Source organism: Apiospora kogelbergensis (genome assembly GCF_038363985.1).
Source record: "Apiospora kogelbergensis strain CBS 113332 chromosome Unknown utg000002l_segment0_segment0, whole genome shotgun sequence".
NCBI lineage: Eukaryota > Fungi > Ascomycota > Sordariomycetes > Amphisphaeriales > Apiosporaceae > Apiospora > Apiospora kogelbergensis.
Window position 1 is genome coordinate 402,307 of NW_027117419.1, and position 22,570 is coordinate 424,876.

Below are 22,570 nucleotides of genomic sequence, written 5' to 3' on the forward strand. Positions count from 1 at the left end.
CCATCACACCGTGGTCGGCGTACCTTGTGGGTGCTGGCCGGGCTCCTGCATTCGTCGCGGCGGTCGGCGCGGTGTTCGTCATAAAGCTAGGCTCTGTGCGGGCGGGCTGCCGCTCCACTGTCGGTTGGGAACCTGGAGTGTCTGCTGTATGATGAGCGTCAACGGCCAGTAGACTATGTAGTCAATAGACAGAAACTTGCTTACCTTGCGAATTTGGCGGCCAAGGCAGCTGCCTCGGACCCACCTGCCTCATGGGACTGTTGGGAATGACAGTCCTGCCATCCTCGTCGGGGATGACGTCGTAGACAGACAGAGGGTCTGTCGAGGCAGCGAGAAATGCTGCAATGTAGTCCCTTAGATTAGTAAGAAGCTCAGCGCACTATAAATACTCTCTTTCATGCTGTTCTTCTCTGTTAGTTCTCCAGCTTTCTCATTTCTTCCACCGCCACTATGAGGTATCAGTCCCGACTACAGCATCAGCCCCGACCCCAGTCTCGATCCAGAATATGGGATCCCGATACAATACTGGAGTTAAAGCATCCGAAGAAAAGTGTACACAGTTGCACAGGCTATAATAAATCTTCTGGAAACCCTAGATGCATGAATTCCGTGGGGTCCTTCAAGCACGGTTTCGACATCCTCTGCACCCTCGCCAACATCAAGCCAGCAGCCGCTGCATCGTCGCGCAGCTTGAAGTCGGCAGCTATTCACACGCTGTGTCACCTACACCAGGGACAAATAGATGACACGGTACGACGATGGAAGTTAGCCTTGGGGGAGACAGGCGCAGGCCAGTCCCAAGGCCAAACAAATAAAACCTCCAAACAATATTGGAGCTGTTATTCTACGCCAAATAACGGAAAATGGATGCCCGAAGACAAGGCGGAACGGAAGTGTCCAGGAAATTACACACCTGACAATCAACATATTCGAGAGAAGGTGCAAAAAGAGGAAGAGCAACGAAGGGCGGCGGAGGAGGAAAGACGAAAAGTGGCGGAGGAAATACGGAAAGCGCGGGAGAGCGCTCGTGAGAGACTTCGTCTCGCCCAAGTGGAAAGGGAGCAGAAATCAGCTGCCGAATGGACAGAAGCCTTGAGTAGATACCGCATGCGTTGGGCTGATATCAAATCCATACATCCAGGCCAGGTTCGTTTATCCAATCGCCGTCTTACGTGCTCTCTAACAAAACTTATAGGAAATGACGGGGGAGAAATATCCCTTGGCCGGTCAAATCCGGCCTGTTGCAAGACGTGAATAGAGACAGCGTTTCTGAATTTGTTAAGAAAGCAATGAGCAGCGAAGATACGGCTGAGAAGAAGTTCATGCTGATCAATGCAGAGACTAAGAAGTGGCACACTGATAAGGTTATGCAACATTTTGGAAGGGACATTGTCGAAGGGGAAGTGCATGAGGAGCTGGCTACTGTTGCGAAAGTGATGATTGAGTTGAGGCAGGAGGCATCCCGACAAAGACAGCGCTAGACGGACACTTACCTAGATACGGATGAGCTTCGGGCTGCCGTACTTATATTAGACCAGACTTAAGAAGATCTTGACGGCTAGTTAGGCTTACGCATGCTTTATGGATTGGCCCTGGTGCTTGGAAGCATATGGATAGGTGGGAAATCGTATTTGCCTTGCTGCAGTCGGCCGTGGCGACTCTGGTAAATTCAGCCAGGCCTGGCCGGCATGACGGACAGCCGCGCTTTCCTGTCAATCATCCTCTAGCTATTTTGGAAGTCAACTCGGTACCGTATGTCTAATCCCCATTTCTGTTCTCTTCGAGAGTGTGACCACGCGAGACTCATGTCTCTTGATAGGTAACATAGCAGCCTGCCGACACTGCCTAAGGCTCCTAAATCTATCAGTGGCAACGTTGCCATAGCATGACCATCTTCATTCTAGAACCGTTGGGTCAATCGAACCAAGCCTCTCAAACTTAGATTCTCTTACGAAGCCACCGAACTAAACGCTCCTGCTTACAGGCCGCCAATGTATAAGCAGGTCCAAGCTACCGTCTCTCAGATAGAACACGATGTGGTCCTCCGCTTCAAGCAGAAGTTGGGAAGGGACCAAAAAGCGGAAATAATCCAATGTCTCTGTAGAAATTTGATTCACTAAGAGCTCTCGGACTTGGCATTCGGCTTTTGACATCGCGCTAGAATCCCGTCGTATTGCTGCTGAGGTCTCGTCCAACGACGCAATCATATTATCTTCGGGCGAGAGGCTGTGATTGGCAAGGCCCCTTTCCCGGCTGTATATTTTCACCAAGGCTAGACGGCCTCCTGCATCCTTAATAAAGGCCTCATGGTATGCGTACACTAATCTGGCTCGAGTATGAGGCCTGCATCATCCCCTGCGCTGCAGGACTTCGTTGTTACGACCCGACCCAACCCTGCGGCCAGTACCCGTCATCCGGCACGGAACTACGATAACCCGGGTACGTACCCCACGGGACAGCGCTTACAATGACAAGACCCGCCGAGAAGCCATCGTCCCGAAACAACCACCAGCACGACGACCAATGCCCGAAGCGACGGCACGGCTAGACAGTACCCAGGGGGTAGTACGAACGGAGACAGCACCGGAAGGTTAGCACGCAATGGACAGTGCACCCAAGTCACGTGATGAGGAGCGACCGGATCACGACGCTCCCAGTGAGTCTGGAGCGACGGGATCACGGTGATCCAAGTGAGCCAGCGGACAGGATCACCAACCGACAGCGTGATCCAAGGAGAATCAGTGAAGGAGAGATTGGATATATAACCACGAACGTTTCCTATGTATTTCATATAGACACTCTCTACTTCAGTGATCAATCTAAGCATCAATCTTAACCCATTGGTGAGGCACATTGCCTTAACGACCTATTGCACCCTCAGTCAAGTTCTACGATCAGTTAAGGGATATTGCCCATTGTATCAGAAGACGGAGTCTTCTGCACGTTCAAGTACTCTCTCGTCTAGCCAACATAAACCCCAGTACGTCTACTAGGTTTCTTTGGACACCCGATAGCCGTTCGTTACATTCGTTGTTTAATCCACATAGGCACCCGCCGAGTATAAGTAGAGCACTGTCTCTTCTAGTCTGTCCCGTGTTGTTGGGACATCTTCCCACTTGAATTTTACAGGCAATCTTCCTTTATCACTCGCCAGTCCACACGAAGCTGACAATGGATCACTGTTTATTACCACAAGATATTTTCGTCGTCATCGCGCGGCAGGGCGACGAAAATGCAGTACGGGGGCTATGTGGCGCCATAACCGACAGTGACCGATATTCGCCGCTCCTGATGTGCCGTATATGGCCTCTAATACGGAATTCTGCCCAAATGCTGCTGTTGTTCTTGCGCAGTTTAGGAGGATTGGGCAGTTTGTTCTAAAATGACGCGGCTCGCGAACCGGCTCTACGCTAGTGACCAATAACGAAAGATATGTTATAATTACTGTAAAATCCAGGTTCAGCGTCCGGATTTCAATCTAGGATTCTTGCCAATGAGGTAGATCGGGGTATATGTACAGCGGACAAAGGCTCCCAACGCCGGCTGTACGACTTCTCTATCGTTTCTTTACTGTAGCTTATAGATTCAATGTATCACCGCCCATACCCTCACGCTCACGATCCCGATCTCTCGGATCAGAGCAATCGGTATCTCCCATCGGAGATCCCTCCCACAGCAATAGTGAGGGATCTCAGCCATGGTACACGCCGTCCCGGCTGCTGCTCTTCCACAAGATTCCTTCGTGGCAACAAGACAACGAATACATTCTATCGGGCTACAGGCCCACTTCCGGCTCTGTTTGGAGGTCACTCACAAGCCTCTTCTACCTCCATAACCAGACAGTCAACGCTTATTCGCACCTTATCGGTGCAGCCGTTTTCATTGCGCTGTCTGTATATTTTCACCAAGTCGTTTACAAATTCCAGTCCAATAGGCAGGTAGTCGACTTGGTCGTTGTGTCGACGTACTGTCTGGGAGTGGCGGTTTGTTTTCTCTTTTCTGCAACCTGCCATATCCTATGGAACCACAGCCATCCCCTAACGTCGTTCTGCAATAAGCTCGACTATCTAGGGATTCTCATATTGATGTGGGGAGCTGGAATCCCAACTATCTGCTATGGATTCTTCTGTAACGAAAGTCTGCGCTTGCTTTATTGGTCCTCTACCAGTGGTACCGCGCTGACTTGTGCTATTCTTACGCTTGATCCGCACTTTGCTTCGCCAAAGTTCCGCAGCTGGCGGGCTTGTTTCTACGCTGGCTTTGGACTGAGCTCTATTATTTTCGTCGTGCACGGACTTCTGGTTTACGGCTGGGCTGTGCAAAAATCGCGCATGTCGTTGGTTTGGATGGGCTGGATGGCGACGTCAAATCTCGTGGGCGCTGCCATCTACGCGGCTAGGATTCCTGAGAGATGGGCACCTCGGCTTTTCGACATCTGCGGCGCAAGTCACCAGATTTTCCATGTGGCTGTAATGATTGCAGCATACATCCATTTCGATGGAATTGTATCCGCTTTCCGTTTTGCTCGATCCCAACCAGGTGCATGTTCCGTTGTTTAGATGAGGGGCAGGTGCAGCTCCAAGAGGAAGGGTCGGGGGGAATTCCGGACAGTCAAGTCGTCTCTTTCTTCGCGGCCTCGGTTGTCTGAGCTGCGTTCGCTCCCCGATACGAAAAAAGAAAAACAGCAACAAACAGACAAATCAATTTTTTGCGACCGCTGCATGGAAGCTATTATTCAACTCAGCCAAAAGCATATGAACATTGGAGGGAGGTGGAAGAAGTGGGAAAAGGGGGTGGCTGGTCTCGTCAGCCACAGGAGAAAGCGTCTGTGCTACGTGGGGCGGGCCACTAGTTCAATTGCAAGCAGACTCGAAACAGCGACACATGCTATGGCTCACTTCTTGTCCATCATAACTGATCAGCCGGGTAAAGGGCGATTCTTCGGAAACGCGCCGCCGACATGCACAGCGCACGCCTGACGACCGACGATATGAGTCGAAATCCGATACACACGGAAGCGAGCACAACAGGAGCGGGGACAAGCTCCCGAATTGGTCATGGCAACATGACAACAATTGCTACTAAGAATACTAGTTGAGGTGACTGTCAATTCTGTGTTGCAAGAGGCGTTCGCGACCCCGCGCCATTAGGGCCAACTGCCCATCTTCCTGCTGTGCAAGAACTTATCCTCGCCAAAGAGAAGAAGTTACCAACGCCAACATGGGTCCTGGAACCAGATCAGCAGCTGCCCTGGCAACTTTCACCCAACTCGAGCTCATCATGTCATCAAGATTTCAGCCAACCAACTTGCACGAGACGCCGGAGGCCTTCATCGAGGATGCCCAGCTCATCTTTGACAACTGCCGTAAATACAACATCGGGACCACACCTTACACTAAAAGCGCCAACAAGCTTGAGCATTACATGTGGCAAAAGCTAAAGGCCGTTCCAGAATGGTCGCACTTGGAAGCTTAGGAACCCATTTGCTTATGCCGCAAGGGCGCGCAAAAGGCAAGGATATATCAGAAGGAGAATCTTATTGAACGCGCCGTAGAGGCCTATTACCAGAGCATGGAAACCAAAGAGTATGAGCATTCGATGGGAGAAATAGAAAAAGGCACTTTCCACGATAAAATAGTTAAGTCTCAGCACTGCCTCCTTTTATGCCATCCGTTTCAGCCTTGTGGATCAATACTATCTTCCCCCCTTAAGAAACGATTGATATATTATGAAGTAATAACGAAGGCCTCGAGCGAATACCTTGTAAGTGCCTCTTACATCTGTCTGTTCTAACATAATTCAGTTAGCAATCGTTTTCATGGCCTAAATGCTTGAGATATACATACGAAGCACTCGTCGCTATTGTGCTCATTATAAGACCATTGGCGCCAGTGCTTGTGAGGCAAGGGCAACGGGGCCTCTTACGCCCTCCACTATCCACGGTCACGTTGATATTCTACGTATATTTCTGCTTTAGTTATGTACCAGACGACTGTAGCTGCATATTGCAATGAAGGCGGTACTTACAATACAAATATTGGAAGAAGAATCGTCCTCAGGAGAATAGTTGTCGATGGTGACAGCCCTGTTGTCGACGGCGACAGAACTGTCACCAACGGTACCGAATACACTCCAACCTCCCCAGCGCTTCACGCGCAGCCGTGCGAACAACGCCCTACAAGTAAGCAGAGAACTTTGATTTGTGGAAGAAGGGATGCTGTGAGATGTCAGTCGCCAGGTTCGTATGACATGCTGCGATCTCTTACAATCATTGGCGGCAGCTGTCCGGAGTATAGCATGTACAGGAAATCCGCGGTGTCGTAGGACCAGTAAAACCCCCTTGCGAAGTAAGCCCGTCATGATATGTTCTATGCAGGACTGCGAGAAACATCACTGAGTGAGCATGGCCATTAGGATACGTCTAACAAGAGACCGAAGCCTTCAAACAAACGAGGCAGCAAAAGGAAACATGGAAATATAGCCGGCTTTATGAACCTTGGCCTAGCAGATCCTAAAGACCAAGTCGTGGCCAACAGCCTGATCAAGGGGTTCGATTGCAGCCACTTTCAACGCCTGATAATCGGATCGCTAACAGTCAGCTATCTTTGCGAGCAGTCGAGGATGTTGGTTGTACAAAGATATTTCATTCAGACTATAATTACTGAGTGTCCTGCTCACTGGGATGACGCTGCTGGGTGTCGGCGAATTCATTGAGTGGTCAATAATACGGGGCGAGAAGACCCAATGATGTTTCGATGGCTACTGATAGATATAAAGACCATGTAGCCCCATGTTTCTGGCCTGCATCGTACAGCGTTCTAACCTTTACCTATATCACGCTCGCTCGTTACCGTCCCTTCTCTGTAGTACTGATACCAGCATCTCATGGAGCCAAACAATTCTAGACTTGCCATCGCCAGCGGAGCGCTATTCATCGAAGTCCTGACTACACTCTGGAACTGCTATGCTGTTCAGAATACTTCACGGGATGAGGTCTCTACACCGACGCCGCTCAATGTACGTTACCGGTATACATTCATGGCCTACTTTATTTTCATAACAATTGTTGGAACATCCGCGTCGACGGCCCTTTTGGCCCTATCCTGGCAAGGATATGCTTCCTGCTTTCGTTACTTGTTGATGACACTCTCACTATGGAGTATGCTCCGGGAGGTAGGTTTTGTCCCGAAATATTCTAGTTATGGCTTCCTAACAAGCAAAAGTCTCTCCTCGCAGGAGGGACATGGAGCCCCGGACAACGGCCATTCGCACCTCTGCCTCTCGCTTGCATTTCCCTGGGAGCCTGCTTGTGCTTCGCAGTTGGTGTTGTCTCTGAAGTGTTCTTAGTATCCTGGAGTGGGACTCTGCGTCGAATAGCGACGACTTTATTTCGACTTTGGCTAGTCTGGGAGTGGCTTCGGGTAGCCCAGGATATGTCGCAGCGCCGGTCGTATATAGCTGCCCACAACGTGCTTCGAGTTCTCGCCTTTGGCGCCAACATGCTAGGCTACTCGGGCCAGGGTACGACTGAAGAGCTTCTGGTATGTATGTAGCTGATGTTTAGAGGACTGGGCTAATCCTGCAGATCACATCAATAACATGCGCCACGTACGACCTGACGACTACTTGCCTGACTGTAGGCTCGATGTTCAGACAGCACTTTGTGCCGAGGACTGCCACTTTAGAGTCCTCCATGCCCATTAATCTGGTGCCGATCTCGACTGGCTCCTTATGAAGCCAGCTTGGTCGAGGCTATGGCAGACTGTGGCTTGGGACGAGCCATGTTTATTTAGTGTGGGAGCAGGGAAATAGCATTTGGTACTTTGTTGTTCAGATCTGGGCTGGTATGTCTAGCACTCTTGTGCAAGTTATTAAATGACGTTGACACGCGGCACAGCTATACAAGCCTGGGCTAGCCTCTTGACGCTGCTGTCGGGCGGCAAAGACGACATGTCAAGCGACTGCTTCATAGAGTCCGCAGCATCACTGTCCCCAGAGTCCGCTCTGTCGCGGAAGACGTCTACTCCAGGGTGCTGTTCTCGTTCCGTCGCTTTGGGCTTCGACCACGACAGGACTTCCTGCGGGTCCCCACTCTGCTCCTTTCCGTGTACAATCGTCCACTCCGCGTTCGAAACTTCAGCCTCCACTCCTGGAGCAGCTCCGCCATCTCCACCAGATTGCTATCAGGTTCGAAGGTCGGCTCCCATTGGACCCTATAGTGAGTCGCACCGTCCACCACTTCTTCCCCGATGATGGTACCCAGCCACTGATCACACCGTTGCAACACCACATGGCTTTCCAAGACAGAATCACGGTTGGGAGGAACCAAATTGTCCATCTCGTCCCGCCATGTTTGAAGCAGCGTTGTGCTTACTTCCGTTTCAGGCACGAGAGTGGGTTTCCAGCTGATCAAGTAGTACGACTTCTCGCCAATGACTTTCTCGTCCAGGATTTCCTGCGCCTCCCATTCCTCGGGAAGCCGGAGATCGGTTTCCTGCGTCTCCGACATAGTTGAGCTAGTATCTTGGGAGAATAACGGGCTATGTCTCCTCGTGGGTATTGTTGTGTTCTGTGAACGGCGTGCCATAAAGGATTGCGTTATACCCATGCGGACTTGTGCGCTACGGTGATTTAGTATATATTTCAGAGAATAGATGTGGAGGGGATACCTGAGATATACATATCTACTGGTTATTGCTTATGTAGTCTGGGTGTTCCATGCTCAATGGACTAGAGATTCATGGTGCACTGCATGGTGGGCAATGAGATATGATATCTATGTAACGTCAACAAAACGATATCTGATATGGTGTAGATAGGCATATGGACAGTCTATGCATCGGGCCTGGCTCTTGCTCAGCTCATTGAAAACACCAGAACTAGCTCAGTACGACTGTTCCGTCGCGGTAGTGGGAGCAGGCCCTGATATCCTTCTGGCGCAACACAATTCAAGGCGCATATCTTGTTCCGGCTTGCGCTCGAATCGTTTCTGACACCAACCCAATTCCGTTACAGAACGGCTCCATTAATAAGTACTCATGATCGGGCCAAATTTGGCACGCTATGTGCACATCTAGGCTTGAGTTGGTAAAGCCTCCATGTTTCAAGGCGGGCAAGAAGCTGCTCGTGTTCAGAGATAGAGTGTTCCGAGGGTGGCAGACAGTTCCTGGCTTCTGGGTCGGGATGCGCGCTATACACAGTCCAGAATGCCAGAACTTGAAGCGACAAATCTACTACACCGGTGAATAGACCTGAGGAAACAGCCACCTTACGGATGAGTTTGAGTGTGACACCATTGCCCCTAGGCCAAGAAGGGTTGAACTTTAGAGTTGTATAAAGGGGCGAAGTAAGGCAGAAACCATAGACTGGTACTGCGCGAGCCTTCGTCGTGTATAAAAAGGGAGAGACTCTCTCGGCCTCAAAGGTCGTCAGCCACTCGCAGTGTTCGTCATGACATACCTCCTTTGATCATATCACTCGTATAATTACTGGCATCCTGCATCCGCTATCAATATTGTTCACGCCTGACCTAACTGTCGGATACTTGAACGACCTCTCACTCTCCTTGCCACTTTCCATCTTCCATCCTTAAGCTACTTACTCAATGGGTACTTTACACGTCCTCATAGTTTCAACGGCATTTTCCCTGATGTTCATCATAGGGGGTATCAACATCGCCACATATTCGTATTTTGCATGGTTCACGAATATACCCCTTCGCTCTTTCTTTGAGAGTCACAACATGCCCATTGATGCCGAACATACCCGGCTCGTGGTGGCACTCTGCTGTATGGGCGCAATTCTTTCTGGCTTGCAGGTTTTGGCATCCTACGGCGTGCTCTATTTCCACAGGGAAAGAAATAGCAAAACTCTTGCCGATATTACTGCTGTATGTTTGATTATAGAGGCTATCTATACCGTCTCCATCGCCATTTTGGCCGGCTTCACGGCAAAGTACTGCTGGGATTGGTGGCATTGGCTTGCTGGTAGCGGGGAGGATTACCTTGCGAGGAACTGTGAGGCGTTCGCAATTCTACTCATCATACAGCTGTGTTTCTTCGTCCTTTATTACGTCTTTGTTCGAAGGGGGCGCGAAGCTCGCCAACGTTAACGGCTATTTGGGAAGGTGGTAGTACTGGTCAAGGGTGGCAACAACCAATCCAATCCAATCCAATCCAAGTTATGCTTCCTTTCGTGATATATAATCGATCCTGACGATAAGCTGCGATGTGCGACTATAGTTCTGTACGGTATGTACTAGTGGGAAGCTTTTGTAGAAGCGTGTCTGGAAGGCGCTTTTATGTGGATTCCGCTCCCCTATTCCGGTTATGGCGTAACAGCACCAGCTGGGTAGCGGCATTATTGACGACGTAGCCCCGAATAGACTTTTGCCGTGTACACTATATCCGATTTGGGTCACAGTAGGCACATCTAGCACCAAAAGTCGATCGAGGTAAAAGTTGCCTCCTTATGAAGGCGGTTCTATTACTCACCATGGTTGCTTTAGCAGCGGCTAATCGGGCAGTTGCACAGCCTTTTCCCAATAAATGACTGAAAGACCACAATCCCTACCCATTACAAACAACACTGGATGATCGCCTGGATCTCTCGATCTGCACTGTACCAACATCCAAGCTTTGTAAAGTCATTGCGTCTTTTTGGGATGGCACTGGCGATTCCATCAATGTGGATTTCCTGCCGGATAGGGGGTTCAAGAAGTTCCCAGATGCTCTTGCATATAGCACGATTTCCGTGCTGAACCAGGCCAGGGGGTGTGTGTGTGAGTGGCGAACGAGTTATGGTGCATTGTGGCATTGTGGACTCTGGAAACTGGAAACTGGCGAGAATAAAGTGTTTGGGTCTCCAGGGCAGATAATGGAAGGGCGATGCCTCACGTCAACATGAACTGAGGTAGAATCAGCGGGACCACTTCTGGGTCATTAGCCTGGGAAGAAGGGGTACGAGGAAGCAGACCAAGGTGGGGCAATTCTGGAACTAATACAAGACAACTGCAGCCGATAGTATTAACAATCTATGTAAGGCTATTGAGAGTTCTCGTTTTAGATCAAGAGAACTGCTAGTCCACTGTCTGAACTTGCTACTGGGCCGCTCTTGTTTAATTGAGCTATGCGCGGACTCCGCCTCGGCCTATTGTTGTCCCCCTGAAAATTGGCACAACGCACAACCCTTCCGGCAACTGGTGGTGGGCATGACGACTGTGAACAGTTCACATGTTGTATTTGCACTTTCATTTCCGAGCCTGCCGTGGTATGTTGTGGGATATCCGTGATTATTATGCCGGCCCTTCTAGGTTTCTTGGAAGGATCCGGGTCTGTTGAGACGGAGTCGGTCTGGTATTCTTCGCCAGGAATGCCTTCAGGGAACAAATACTTGTTCATCTCTTTAATTACATCGATATCATCCTCTTCGTCGTAGACCAAAGTGTTGCCATGGAAATTGCAGTTCTTGTTGGTCGAATCGAAAATGTCTTCCAGACAGCAACCATCTTGGTCATAGGTTTCTAGCGACACAGCCTTGTTCTCCTCCGCATTCTTCTTGTCTTGCTCCGTCTCCGGGGGTTTCAGGCCGGGTTTGTAGAAGGATTGGTGATGGTAGGGCGGGTGCGTACGATAAATGAACTCGGGATCGTCACTCAGAAAGTAGGGCATGTCGCGGCGAATAGGGCCCAAAGCTCTGTCAGTGAGGCCATTGCTGAACTGGCTGTGCTCCTGGAGCACGCGGAGGTTGTCGCGGTTGAAGCCCTCCCAGTCGCCCGGGGAGAGGTAGGACAGTTCGCAGCCCCCGCCGTAGAACTCGGACGTGTAGTCGAAGAACGACATGATGGCGCCGGTCGTATCGTGCGAATATTCTTCTTTGGCGTCCTGCTCACTGACTTCTCGCCCTTCGCTCGAGGCAGCTCGAGGCCGAATCGCAAGAGACTGACGTTGAGAAAAAGGCATGCTGTCCTAGATGATAGAGTCGCAGGTTATGGTGGGAGAGCCCGGAATCACGGAATTGTGCTACTCGTGGATATTTATAAGGCTACGCACGTCCTAAGGTGTGTTATTAATTGTCGAACGTGTGTGTGGATACATCCGATTTTGGCGCCACCTAACACGAATTAGGACGGCCTTAATTGTGACGTGGCTTGAAGAAAAGTTGGATATTGGCTTCTTCCTTAGAGGAGTTACAAGACAACAGTTCATGGCCACGGTGGTCCCTCGAATCTACACACACCTCAACAAACGCGGACTCTGTACAACGCAATATCTAGCTGCTAAACTTATATCATCCAATCCTCTATTATGCGCCGTTCCTCTGCGGTTGAGGGGATGAGAGCGTCCACCAAGTGCTTTCCAATTTAGGCATACGTAAGTTGTCCACTTTGAAAAGGAGGTTAAACCGACCCAGCCAACAATCCTCCACATGCGTCACTTTGATATCGCGAATCCCGGGCGTCTCGTCAAATAAGTAAACCAACTTCGTCGAGCGGTTGTTCCTGACGTAATTGGAGTACTTGTCAACATTGAAGATAAAGAGGTTGGATGGCGGAGCTATCCATAGCACTACGCGAACGTTGCGAAATGACATGACCTTCTTATATTCCAGGTTGGGATTCAGGAAGAGGTTGTGCCCCTCTCCATACCAAGTCAAGATAAGGTGTATCGGGGACGATTCGTCTGCTGGGGTGCTTAGAGCTGTACAATCGAGCCGCGGAAGATCGTAGCCAATCAGCATAGCATTTCCCTGTCCTTGAAAGGCTTGCTTTAATGTAAACAAATATCCAGGCTCCAGAAGAGCGGAGAAATAGTCTATTGTGTTATCAGCCATAGCATATGTTGCTGTTGTACTGTTGGTGTTGAATCTTCTTATAGTTCGTAATGCTAATGCTGATGATATAGCTCGAGGTTTTATAGTCATCACATTCAACCAAAGTAGATCCGAAAATGGCCGGCCCTCCTACGCTGCGGCCATGTGAACGTCATGTATCGTACATCAGGCCTTTGCATCTGTTTCTGACCATGCCCCCTAAGGCGACTTCCTGCCCTGGTGGCCTCGTACCTTAATGTACAGTCGTCAACACGAGACCGGTGTAGTATGTACAGTATGGACGCGATTTAGACGCAGCTCAACTTGCGAAGCGGCATTCTTTCTGACTACAGAGTCTAGACCGGCTAAGCTGCGGTGGGGCAGATGTAGGCCTCAGGATGCAGAGCTGCTGATGGCACCGCCGGTCCAAATGAGCAGAGCCAGCGAACAGCAGCGCCGATATTGTTGAGTGTGGTATCCAATTATACCCTTATTGGCGTAGTACGCCGATCCCAAATGAAACCAGAATCATCCAGTAACATCCAGTAGTGTCTTTTTGCTGCTTGAGCTCGAAGAGTCTCACCGGATGTTTTCGGTCGTGAGTTTTGTTGGCCTGATTGTGATACAGAATCGGAACCGTCCTCAAGGGGCACTGAGAGACAGGAATGGACGCCGGACAGAGAGCTTGTGATGCAGCTCATGTTCTAGTGCGCAAGGCAGAGCCTGATATTTCCACCGCTCCGCTCGTACCGTTCTGGCAGAGGCCGGTCGTCGTGGAGCCTGAATCATTCAGCAGCGTATTCTCTATCGCCGCATCCGTCGAGAGCTCGAAGACCTTCGCGCGCTGTTTCCGGTCCTGGCTTCATAGTTGCCTACAGACCTGTTGGCCCTACCGTCGGAGTGCAGTGTCGGAAGAGCAGCAATGGCGCACTAGCGCGATTAGGGGGCCAACTCCACGGCCTCTCTGGACGGCGCAAGAATTTATCCTCGTCAAAGACGCGCCGAAAGCAAGCTGGGCCACAAATTATTCTCGCCAAAATGCGTTCTAGTATCAGAACAGCAGCTACATATCCAGTCGAACCATCTTCACCCAACTGGCATCTGAAATCACGCCCATCTGCGCCAGGAGCGGTGCAGACTCCGGTTCCTACCCGAAAATCCAACTATCTCCCGTGCGCTGTTTCTATCGCCGTGATCCAATTCCAAATTGATCCGCAATAGAAGCAAGGCGAAAGCCACGCGCCAGAACATGGATTACTCTCAAGAAGGACTCGAGAATACGTAGATACAGGTCAGTATTTTCTTACGCATACCTTTCACTGGCGCGACTGTATCACGCCGTCTTTGTGATACTCTCCAGTGATATCCCCCCCAAATCCACTCCGATGGCATCTGCCGAAGCTCAAAGAAGATGCTCATTTCCCTCCGAGAGCCTACACAAGGTACAACTGATTAACACGAATGTTGCTTTTAGGGGACTACAAGAAGCAACTAGACGCATTTCTTGAAAATACACAGGTACGGCTGCCACATCTCTAGTAGCATTGCTTTTTCTCTAACGAGATGTTCACAGAAGATGGACGAGGAGAGAGGGTTGACGAGCTCTAGGCATAAAGTAGCTCTACTGGAACACTTGCCGAGAAGTGCGAAAGGAGATCGGGGACCAAAAAAGAGTCAAGCATAGGAAAGGGGATGAGTACGAGGACTGGGCACTAGTTGGGAATGAAGGTGTATGTGACACTAAGCGAACAATACTTGAGCCTCTATTCACTTTCGCTATGTCCCTGCAGACTTTCGTGACATGCCTGACTGTCGATGCGCCTAGAGGAGCCATGTTAACGCAGCGTGCCATCCGCGTCATTGGGTTGAGAAAGCCGTGACAGAAGCAAGCCATCCCCAGGAGACGGCTGATAAAGCATCGGCTAATAATCGCCCTGGCGCAACGGGCTAGAGGCGAAGGGGACGACGGTAGAAAGCACGCGGCCTAACGCACTGGCGCCCACTTGTATTTCATATTTCACATCGCACTTGATAAAGGTATCAAAATGTATTGAGTTTATTTCTTTGTTCGCAGCTCGGCATTTGCCTCGAAGCTTCCTTCTGCGCCATCTACGCCGGCTGCCGACGATTGTAGAGCAGGCCACGCTTCCGAGAACAACCCTCGAGCCGATCCGCACCATGCTTCCTCTTCCTCTGGACCGCAGACACCTGCCGGTGTTTGGGTGCTGGCCGGAGGACGGCTTGGTCAAAGTCAATCACCATGACACGCCCGCGCTCCACGTTCCACAACAGGTTGGCATCGCGCAGGTCGCCGTGGTCCACCCCCCGCCGCCCACACCGCCTCCGACGAGCGACGCCTCTGCGCCTCCAGCTCCGCCGCCTCCATGCCCGCGTCCGCCGCTGTCTCGCCGCCCCACGACATGAGCATCATGTGCACCACCCTCCTCCCCCCGGTAGCACGTACCCCCAATCCAGGTGCACCAGGCCCAGGTGCACTGGCACCACCCAGCCCTCGAGCGTTGCCAGCCGCGCGTAGACCCGGCACTCGTGCTGCAGCTGCTCGAGGCCACCCGACAGTGTCCCCTTGCCGACAAAGGTGTAGCCGTATGGTCCAAGTTCCACTTTGAACAGCACGCCTGTCGCACCCCTCTTACCCCACCCACCTAGCCCCAAGCAACCTCGGTATGGACTGTCGCGCAGCTGCTCACTGACCAGGCGTGTGAACTCGTTGGCCGTGACAGGGTGCCGCAGGCCATCTCCCACGACACGATGCGCGAGCACATTCGGACAGCCGTCGTCGAGGTCCCAGCCCCTCTTGAGGCCTAGCAGGCACGCCTGCGAGCAGTATTGCCGGGTAGGCGCCGAGTGGCGCGTTTCATCTTCCTCGGAGCTGCTATGCGATGGGCCGCCCTTCCGCTTTTCCACCGACCTTGTCCACGGCGGCGGCAAGTCATCTTCCGGCCCGTCCTCGTCCTCGCCCTCGTCATCCCGGCGAGACGACGCCGGCGGCCTACAGGACGGCCTCGACCGCAAGGCGACTTTCCGGCCAATAGGACTTTCGTCCGGTACAAAATCTGGATCGGCTCGTCGTGCAGGGGACGATGACGCCGCCTGCGACGACTCCGTCTCCTCTGCGGAGAACTGCGCGGCATCCTCGTACGGCTCGGCCCATGTCTTCAAGACCGCCTTCGCGCTCTTCAGAGCGGCGTCGAGAGAAGGTCCCTGAAGCGCATCCGATTGGAGACTCAACATACAAAAGCTGCTGAGCTGCGCCACGGCCGTGTAGATCCGTTGTTTCGCCCAGTTTTCGCACGATGCGTCGCCCACATCTTTGCTGGGCACACACGGGTGGCAGAACAGCGTTTGTGGATCGGCCCGGTCGACGTGGAGCAGCAGCAGCGACTCGCCCGCTGCCACATACCCATACCCAACCCCGTAGGTGACCATGTAGTCAAAGACTTGGGTGAGCGCCATGGCAAGCCGTGCTTCGGCTTCGGATTGCACTTGCGTGGCACCCGTCCTCGATGTAGTCCTGTTCACTTGTTCAACGACTTCCATAAACAAGGTTTCCTTCGAAATGGCCAGATTCACATGATCGGCCGCAATTTTGTGAGCGGCCTTGTAGTCATATACAAACGCCAGGCTTTCGTCCCCGCCGGGCCGCGTTCGGAGCCCGGCTCCATCCGGGTTTGTCGATCGAGGCTTCCTTCTCAGCTCGGATGCTGCTCGTTTGTTCGGCCCGGCCCTCCGCCGCTCTGGCTCTTCGGTATCCAGGTCCTCGTTCGGCAGTGGGGTTCCGCCGCTCGCGTGCGTGATTTCGCGATTGTTGTCGCTGAACCGTAGCCGGCTGAATCCGTATTTCGCACGTATGGCTTCCTGGCCACCCAAATGCCGGAGAATAGCAAAGACAGGATCCTCGACTGCGACCTTTTCAAAAGAAGCGACCGCGTTCTCGTTGCCCGCCAGCTTGTGGGAATTGGTGCTTCCTATGTCTCGGGTTGTGCTTTCTTGGTGGAAGAGTCGCTCACCTCCACAGGCGTCCACGATGACGTCAAACTGTTGTTGGCGGAGAGAGTCGGTAAACGGGGTCCAAGGACGAAGCCATTTCGGGTAGAACTTGCCGTCGACTTTTGTGAATCCCGTGGAAGATACAGATTTGTCGGCGCGCTTGAAGATTTTATAGAGGAGGGTGTGGCAGTTCCATAGGTATTCATCCAGCGTAGTCGGTTGGTTTTCGTGTCTGAGCTGCTCCTTCTCGCGTCGCTCTTGTTCCTCTCGTGCCTCTGCCGCCTCCCTCTCGCGTCGCTCTTGTTCCTTCTCGCGTCGCTCTCGTTCCTCTCGTGCCTCTGCCGCCTCCCTCTCGCGTCGCTCTTGTTCCTTCTCGCGTCGCTCTTGTTTCTCTCGTGCCTCTGCCGCCTCTCTCGCGCGTCGCTCTTGTTCCTTCTCGCGTCGCTCTCGTTCCTCTCGTGCCTCTGCCGCCTCCCTCTCGCGTCGCTCTTGTTCCTTCTCGCGTCGCTCTTGTTTCTCTCGTGCCTCTGCCGCCTCTCTCGCGCGCGTGAGCTCTTCGATTTCGCGTCGGAGCTGCGCAATCTCCGGGTCAGACATTGGGGATCGTAGTAAAGCTGCGGGGTTGATCGGCAAATCCTCGCTGTCAAGGATGATCGTTGAGAGTGCGGAAGAAAGACCCTTCACTTTCTTCAGACGGACATGGTGAATTACCAGAAACAGTAACCTTTTACGCCGTGACATAAACGGCCAATAATAATAAGTGCAATGGCCGGTTGGTTGATTAAGGCAGGGCAGGTGCGAAAGGAAGTGGTGATGACGAGAAGGAGAGTGGTGTTTACCTTTCACCACGGTGACTTGGTCTCCGCGCATACGCTTAGGCGCAAACTAGCGCAAGACAAAGCCATCAAACGCAGTTAGAGAACTCCCTGGCCCACTCGGCGCCGAGCCGCAATAGCTGCTCCTCTGGTTCTGTACCAAAGATCCAAAGGAATTTGCATCCTCCATGTGCAGCTACGTAATATATTGCTAGGAAAGACCTTAAGGCAAGCGGCGCCCTGATGAGGCTTCCTATGAGAATCAAAAAGATACAAACTCAAATTCCAACGCCAAAAGAACAAGAGGAGCCGAGCAATTCGGCCTCTTCAGGGTCACAACAGCCGTTAATCGGTATTAAATCATGGGAGCCGATTTCGACTCAGTGAGGCGACGGCCGCCAATGGCAACCAATCCCACAACAAATTTCGCCGCGTCAAAACTGTCTCGAACTACAACTTCGTCAAAGCATCCCTGATTACGCCTACGCAACCCAGACAGAGATGCAGTACGAGCGTCCAGTTGCGAAGCATGGCAATTGCGCTGCCAGCGCTCAAAGCGACTTCAATGGTTTTCTGTTAGAGCCGATGATGCGCAGGCACGTGTGCCGGCCATACCCTCCGCTGGGTCTACTTCACGCAGACTATAAAACCCCGATGCGGTCTCGTCCCGTTCAAAGGCGATGAGTCTTATCGCCCTCGTTCTACACATCCGAAATCACCATCCAGAAAGCGAGATAAATGCAATCCATGGCAGTCCACGGCATTATCGACAGTTACGAATACGATGCTAGCGAGGGCGAGGTGTGCGTCACTCCAAAACATTTGTCAGAGTCACGCCTTCTGCACCATCATGAAGCTCGACACGTTCTCGACGTCACCGAGGAAATCAGCGCGATATTGATGCAAAAGATCGAGGGCTTTCAAGAAGACTTGCGGGTATACCAGTGGGAGAAGAGCCGTAGCCAGGATGAGTTACAAAACATGAAGAGCGAGATTATGCAGGAGCTGTGCATGGCCAAGGAACAGATGCTGGAAGAGCTCGCGGCCGCAACGATGGCGAGGATGGAGGGAGTCGAGGCGTGCCTGCCACGGCCGCCACCGGAACCTCGACCCCGACCGCCATCTCCACGACAACCAGGACCTCACGCAGTGCCGGGGAAAGTGACGGAGGATGTAACGGAGGCTGCACCAGAGACTGAGCCGCTGCAGGTGGAGTTGCCGCCAAACGCCAAGTTGGCGTCTCAAATCGCGCCGAGCAGACGCTACATGCACAACAAGCGGGAGACAGACAAAACACGGAAGTCTGGGGAATCCCTACAGCGAAAGGTCCTGGCACTTGGAGAGATGTGCAATGTGTTCAGCTTAACAATGTACTGGAACATTGTCCATGCCCGGATGGAAATGGCCATGTATGTTCCCGGAGGCCAGGAAATCCCCGATCTCGACCAGGTGGTGAGTATACTTGCTCCTTGGGGCATGTCCCACGCTGACTGAGCATTCTAGGTCCGGAGCTTGCGCGGCCAGCAGGCCCGCATAACCCAACGGGCTCGAGTCTTCCGCACGTCGAGGCCAGTGCAGAAGCCATCTTTCAACGTAAGCCAGGCCAGAAATACGAGGCTCGGCTCGGCGGGCCGACTGCTGCGATCCCAGAGGCAACGCAGTGAAGGATCAGGCCATCCAAGCCCGCAACCCGTGGCAAGTTTGACGGGTCGCCCACCGTCGACGCAGGACAATATTGATGGATCCTTTGCCGTGCAGCAGGGGGTGCTGACGACCCATCAGCCCAGCGATCGGGTTGCCTCAGGATCGCCGACAGAATTGTCGATGTGGTGCAATGAGCGTCTCGACTCTCCAATGTGTGATGCGGTGGCTGGTGACGCCAATGGCTTCGAGGTTGCAGGCGCAGCGATAGGAACTGGCATGGTAGCAACGGCAGGTGCTTCGCAGCCCACAACACTGGAAGCCGGTCGGTGCCAGCCAGGCGGCGGGGAGGAGGGTATAAGCGACATAAGCGACATGAGTGCAGGGTCCTCCCCAAATCCTGAATCCGATGCGTTTAGCTTGGGCAATGGGCATGCCATCGGCTTGCACCAGGAAATGGAGGGGCTGCATGGCCATGACGGGGACGCTGGGGATTCCTCAATAGAGATGCCAAATAAACCCCCGACGATCTTGGCACAGGAAACGGATGCAGGCGGCCCCGCTATAGAAGGACCCCGGGGATCTCAGCCTCGAGGTGGGAGTCCTTTCGTCGGTTATCCTGCTCGGGGAGCGTCTCTTGCTCGAAGCTTCGCCCAAAGGCCGACCGTTGAATCAGGCAAGGGCCGGGGGCCGCACGAGGTCTCCTTGGATGTATGGGGGATACAAAGTCGGGCAAAGACGAGCCTGGATTACATCTTAGCGTAGAAATGCTAGCGTCGGTGTTAAAGTTAGGACTGAAACGATCAAATGAATCCAGCTCACACCTTGCATCTAGATCCATCGCAAGAACATGATAGGAAAACTACCCCAGAAAAACAAGTAGTTGGCTTCGAGTCAGTGTAGATACTAAGAAAAGCTATCTGGAGTGATCCTTGGGGATGTCCTTCTGCCATCTATCGCAAGGATGTTCTTCTAGTCATCCGACTTGAATGGGAGTGGGCTGTACGTCGCACACTATTTCTTCACACTAGAATCATCGTGGAGGCCAGAACCAGGGGGTCACGGGAGCGCAGAGGGACGAGTGTAACGTTAGGTTGTTTATTACTGAACTAGAGCTGAAAACATGCTTCCACATAAGCATAGACAGGGCTGCCTTGTGGTATTTGACGTATTAGCATGTGCCACGTCTTCACCCAAACGGCATGCCGCTGAGACTCGTTTGAAGGTCCTCCAGCATTCCTACCATCTTCTTCGCCAGGGTGTCCCGCTGCAATTTGCGTCTGTCGTCCTTGTAGTAGTCTGGCGTGCGCCTCGCCGCATTCTGCACAGACCCTCTTGGACGGCCTGCCTGTGACAGCTTTACACCGTTTCCCACCATTCTGGGAGGGAACTGCCGTGGTTGAGTCGACATGATCGGCACCAAGGGTCTTCTGGCCGTCACCCGGCTATTCCAACGGACAGCTCTCTGCAGCGACGCATCCATCGCGCCGTGGTCGGGGTATCTTGTGGGTGCTGGCCGGGCGCCTGCATTCGTCGCGGCATTTGGTGCAGTGTTCGTCGTGGAGCTGGGCTCGGTGCGAGCGGGCTGCCGCTCCACTGTCGGTTGGGAACCTGGAGTGCCTACTGTATGATGAGCGTCAATGGCCAGTCGGCTATGTAGTCAATAGACGAGAATCATGCTTACCTTGCGGCTTTCGCGGCAAAGGCAGCTGCCTCGGACCCTTCTGTCTCATCAGACTAACGAACTATTATTTTGGGGCGGTCTTGAAGTACAAGGAAGAGAGGAGCAAAATCAAGCCCCGGAAACTTCCATTGAAAAAGCAGCAGCTGGTGGAAGGTGTAATCTGACAGCGAGAAAGAAAGAGCTCAGCTAGGAGCGGCGTGACTTGTCCAAGCGAGTGGCCAAGTCGGAGGCTTGTGCCCGCGGGAAGCTTGCCGTTTTGCGATTTACTGTTATCTACTCTGTGGGTGGAGTCGGATTTGAATGGGGGAACGGGGATAAACACAGATGTACAAGCAAAACCAGAATCAAAATCCCGCAATCACGAATAGTCTTCAGTGGGAAGTAACCTGCCTAATACGTGCTGTTGTAAATGTTGTAAAGAGTATCACGATGTCACACGCATGCCAACGAAGGCATGCATATCGACCCAACGGATAACAACATTCCTGAAGGATATGGCGGCTAAGGAGATAAAAGACGTCCGAAGGATGTCAGGCTAGGTGTATATAAGCTTGACGAATCACCCTCCCGGATGGAGAGGAAAGACAGAAGATTAGAGCCCCTAGAAGTGCCACAGTCAATTATTAGTTGAATCAGAACCAAGCCCTTACTGCCCTTGTCACCCACGAGCCATTGCCAAAGGAACCAAACCCGGCGACGTGGAGATGGCCTGTGGGAACTTGAGCGTTGGATAGGAGTGTGTTAGCAGAAGAGATTAGGGGTTCTGAGTAGGCAGGGTACGCCGCCTCGCCGTCCAATCATAGACTTGCCGACACGCCTGGGAGTACGGAAGGCAGCCGAATTTCAAGGTATCTGGGTCCAAGTCCGCGGAGGACGTCCCCAAAAATAGCAGTTCGCAGTCGCAGCTAAGCAGGTCACTGAGTTTTTTTTGGACCATTTTGGCGAACTCCTCGAACAATCCCCCTGAAGCTCTGTTGCCAAGGGAGGCCTCGAAACATATCCTAACGCATTACTGGGAGACATCCTCTGAACTCAGCCTCGATAGGCTTCGTACAGCACTGTTGGTTAAGGTGTCTTGCTTTGTAACGAACAGATTCGTGGCAGCCAATTGTGTTTTTCCAGTCCTCTCCGAAAACTATAGCTTGAGTCTCTGCGAGGCCCGGTCTGTCGCTGTGGCAAATAGAGGAAAGCGAATGCGCAGATCAGGAGACAGGTGGACAGGTGGATGGCGATTGAGAAGCTTCCGATTACGTGGTATACACAATCTCAAACGGCTGCGGCGTGGGTATACCGCGTCACTATTCCGTGAAGTAGGTGTATCTATATTACGGTATACAACAAACAGGATGACTCTGTAACCTGATAAATCCATACATAAGGCCTAGGCTGGAAAGACAGTCACCGCCCATGCCGTGACATGTACTTCATTCCAATTGTTGGACGACTAGGTAGAGCCATCATGAAAAGGGCAGCCATTAGATTCCCATCATCCAAGCCATCTAGAAGGGGCGGCGTGCACTTCCGGTTCGGGATTTGGTCAGTCGTGCCTCGTCCACATGCCTCTCCCGACACGGAAGCTAACCAGGTAAGGGCCAGTTTTCCACCGGGACTC

General features: G+C 52.3%; 3 protein-coding genes across 3 annotated transcripts; 2 read left to right on the forward strand and 1 right to left on the reverse strand.

Annotated features, from left to right (window-relative positions):
* Positions 1 to 450: 450 nt before the first annotated feature.
* Positions 451 to 1,258, forward strand: PG998_003007 (uncharacterized protein; the record flags this gene model as incomplete). The annotated part of the gene is made up of 2 exons (XM_066869825.1): positions 451 to 1,146; positions 1,196 to 1,258. The coding sequence occupies 2 exons, from the start codon at positions 451 to 453 to the stop codon at positions 1,256 to 1,258; spliced, it is 759 nt and encodes a 252-aa protein (XP_066733575.1).
* Positions 1,259 to 7,433: 6,175 nt separating this feature from the next.
* On the forward strand, positions 7,434 to 7,735 carry PG998_003008 (uncharacterized protein; the record flags this gene model as incomplete). Its single annotated transcript, XM_066869826.1, has 2 exons — positions 7,434 to 7,545; positions 7,641 to 7,735. The coding sequence occupies 2 exons, from the start codon at positions 7,434 to 7,436 to the stop codon at positions 7,733 to 7,735; spliced, it is 207 nt and encodes a 68-aa protein (XP_066733576.1).
* A 3,325-nt stretch (positions 7,736 to 11,060) lies between these two features.
* Positions 11,061 to 11,840, reverse strand: PG998_003009 (uncharacterized protein; the record flags this gene model as incomplete). The annotated part of the gene is made up of 1 exon (XM_066869827.1): positions 11,061 to 11,840. One exon carries the CDS (start codon positions 11,838 to 11,840, stop codon positions 11,061 to 11,063), a length of 780 nt encoding a protein of 259 aa, XP_066733577.1.
* Positions 11,841 to 22,570: the final 10,730 nt, after the last annotated feature.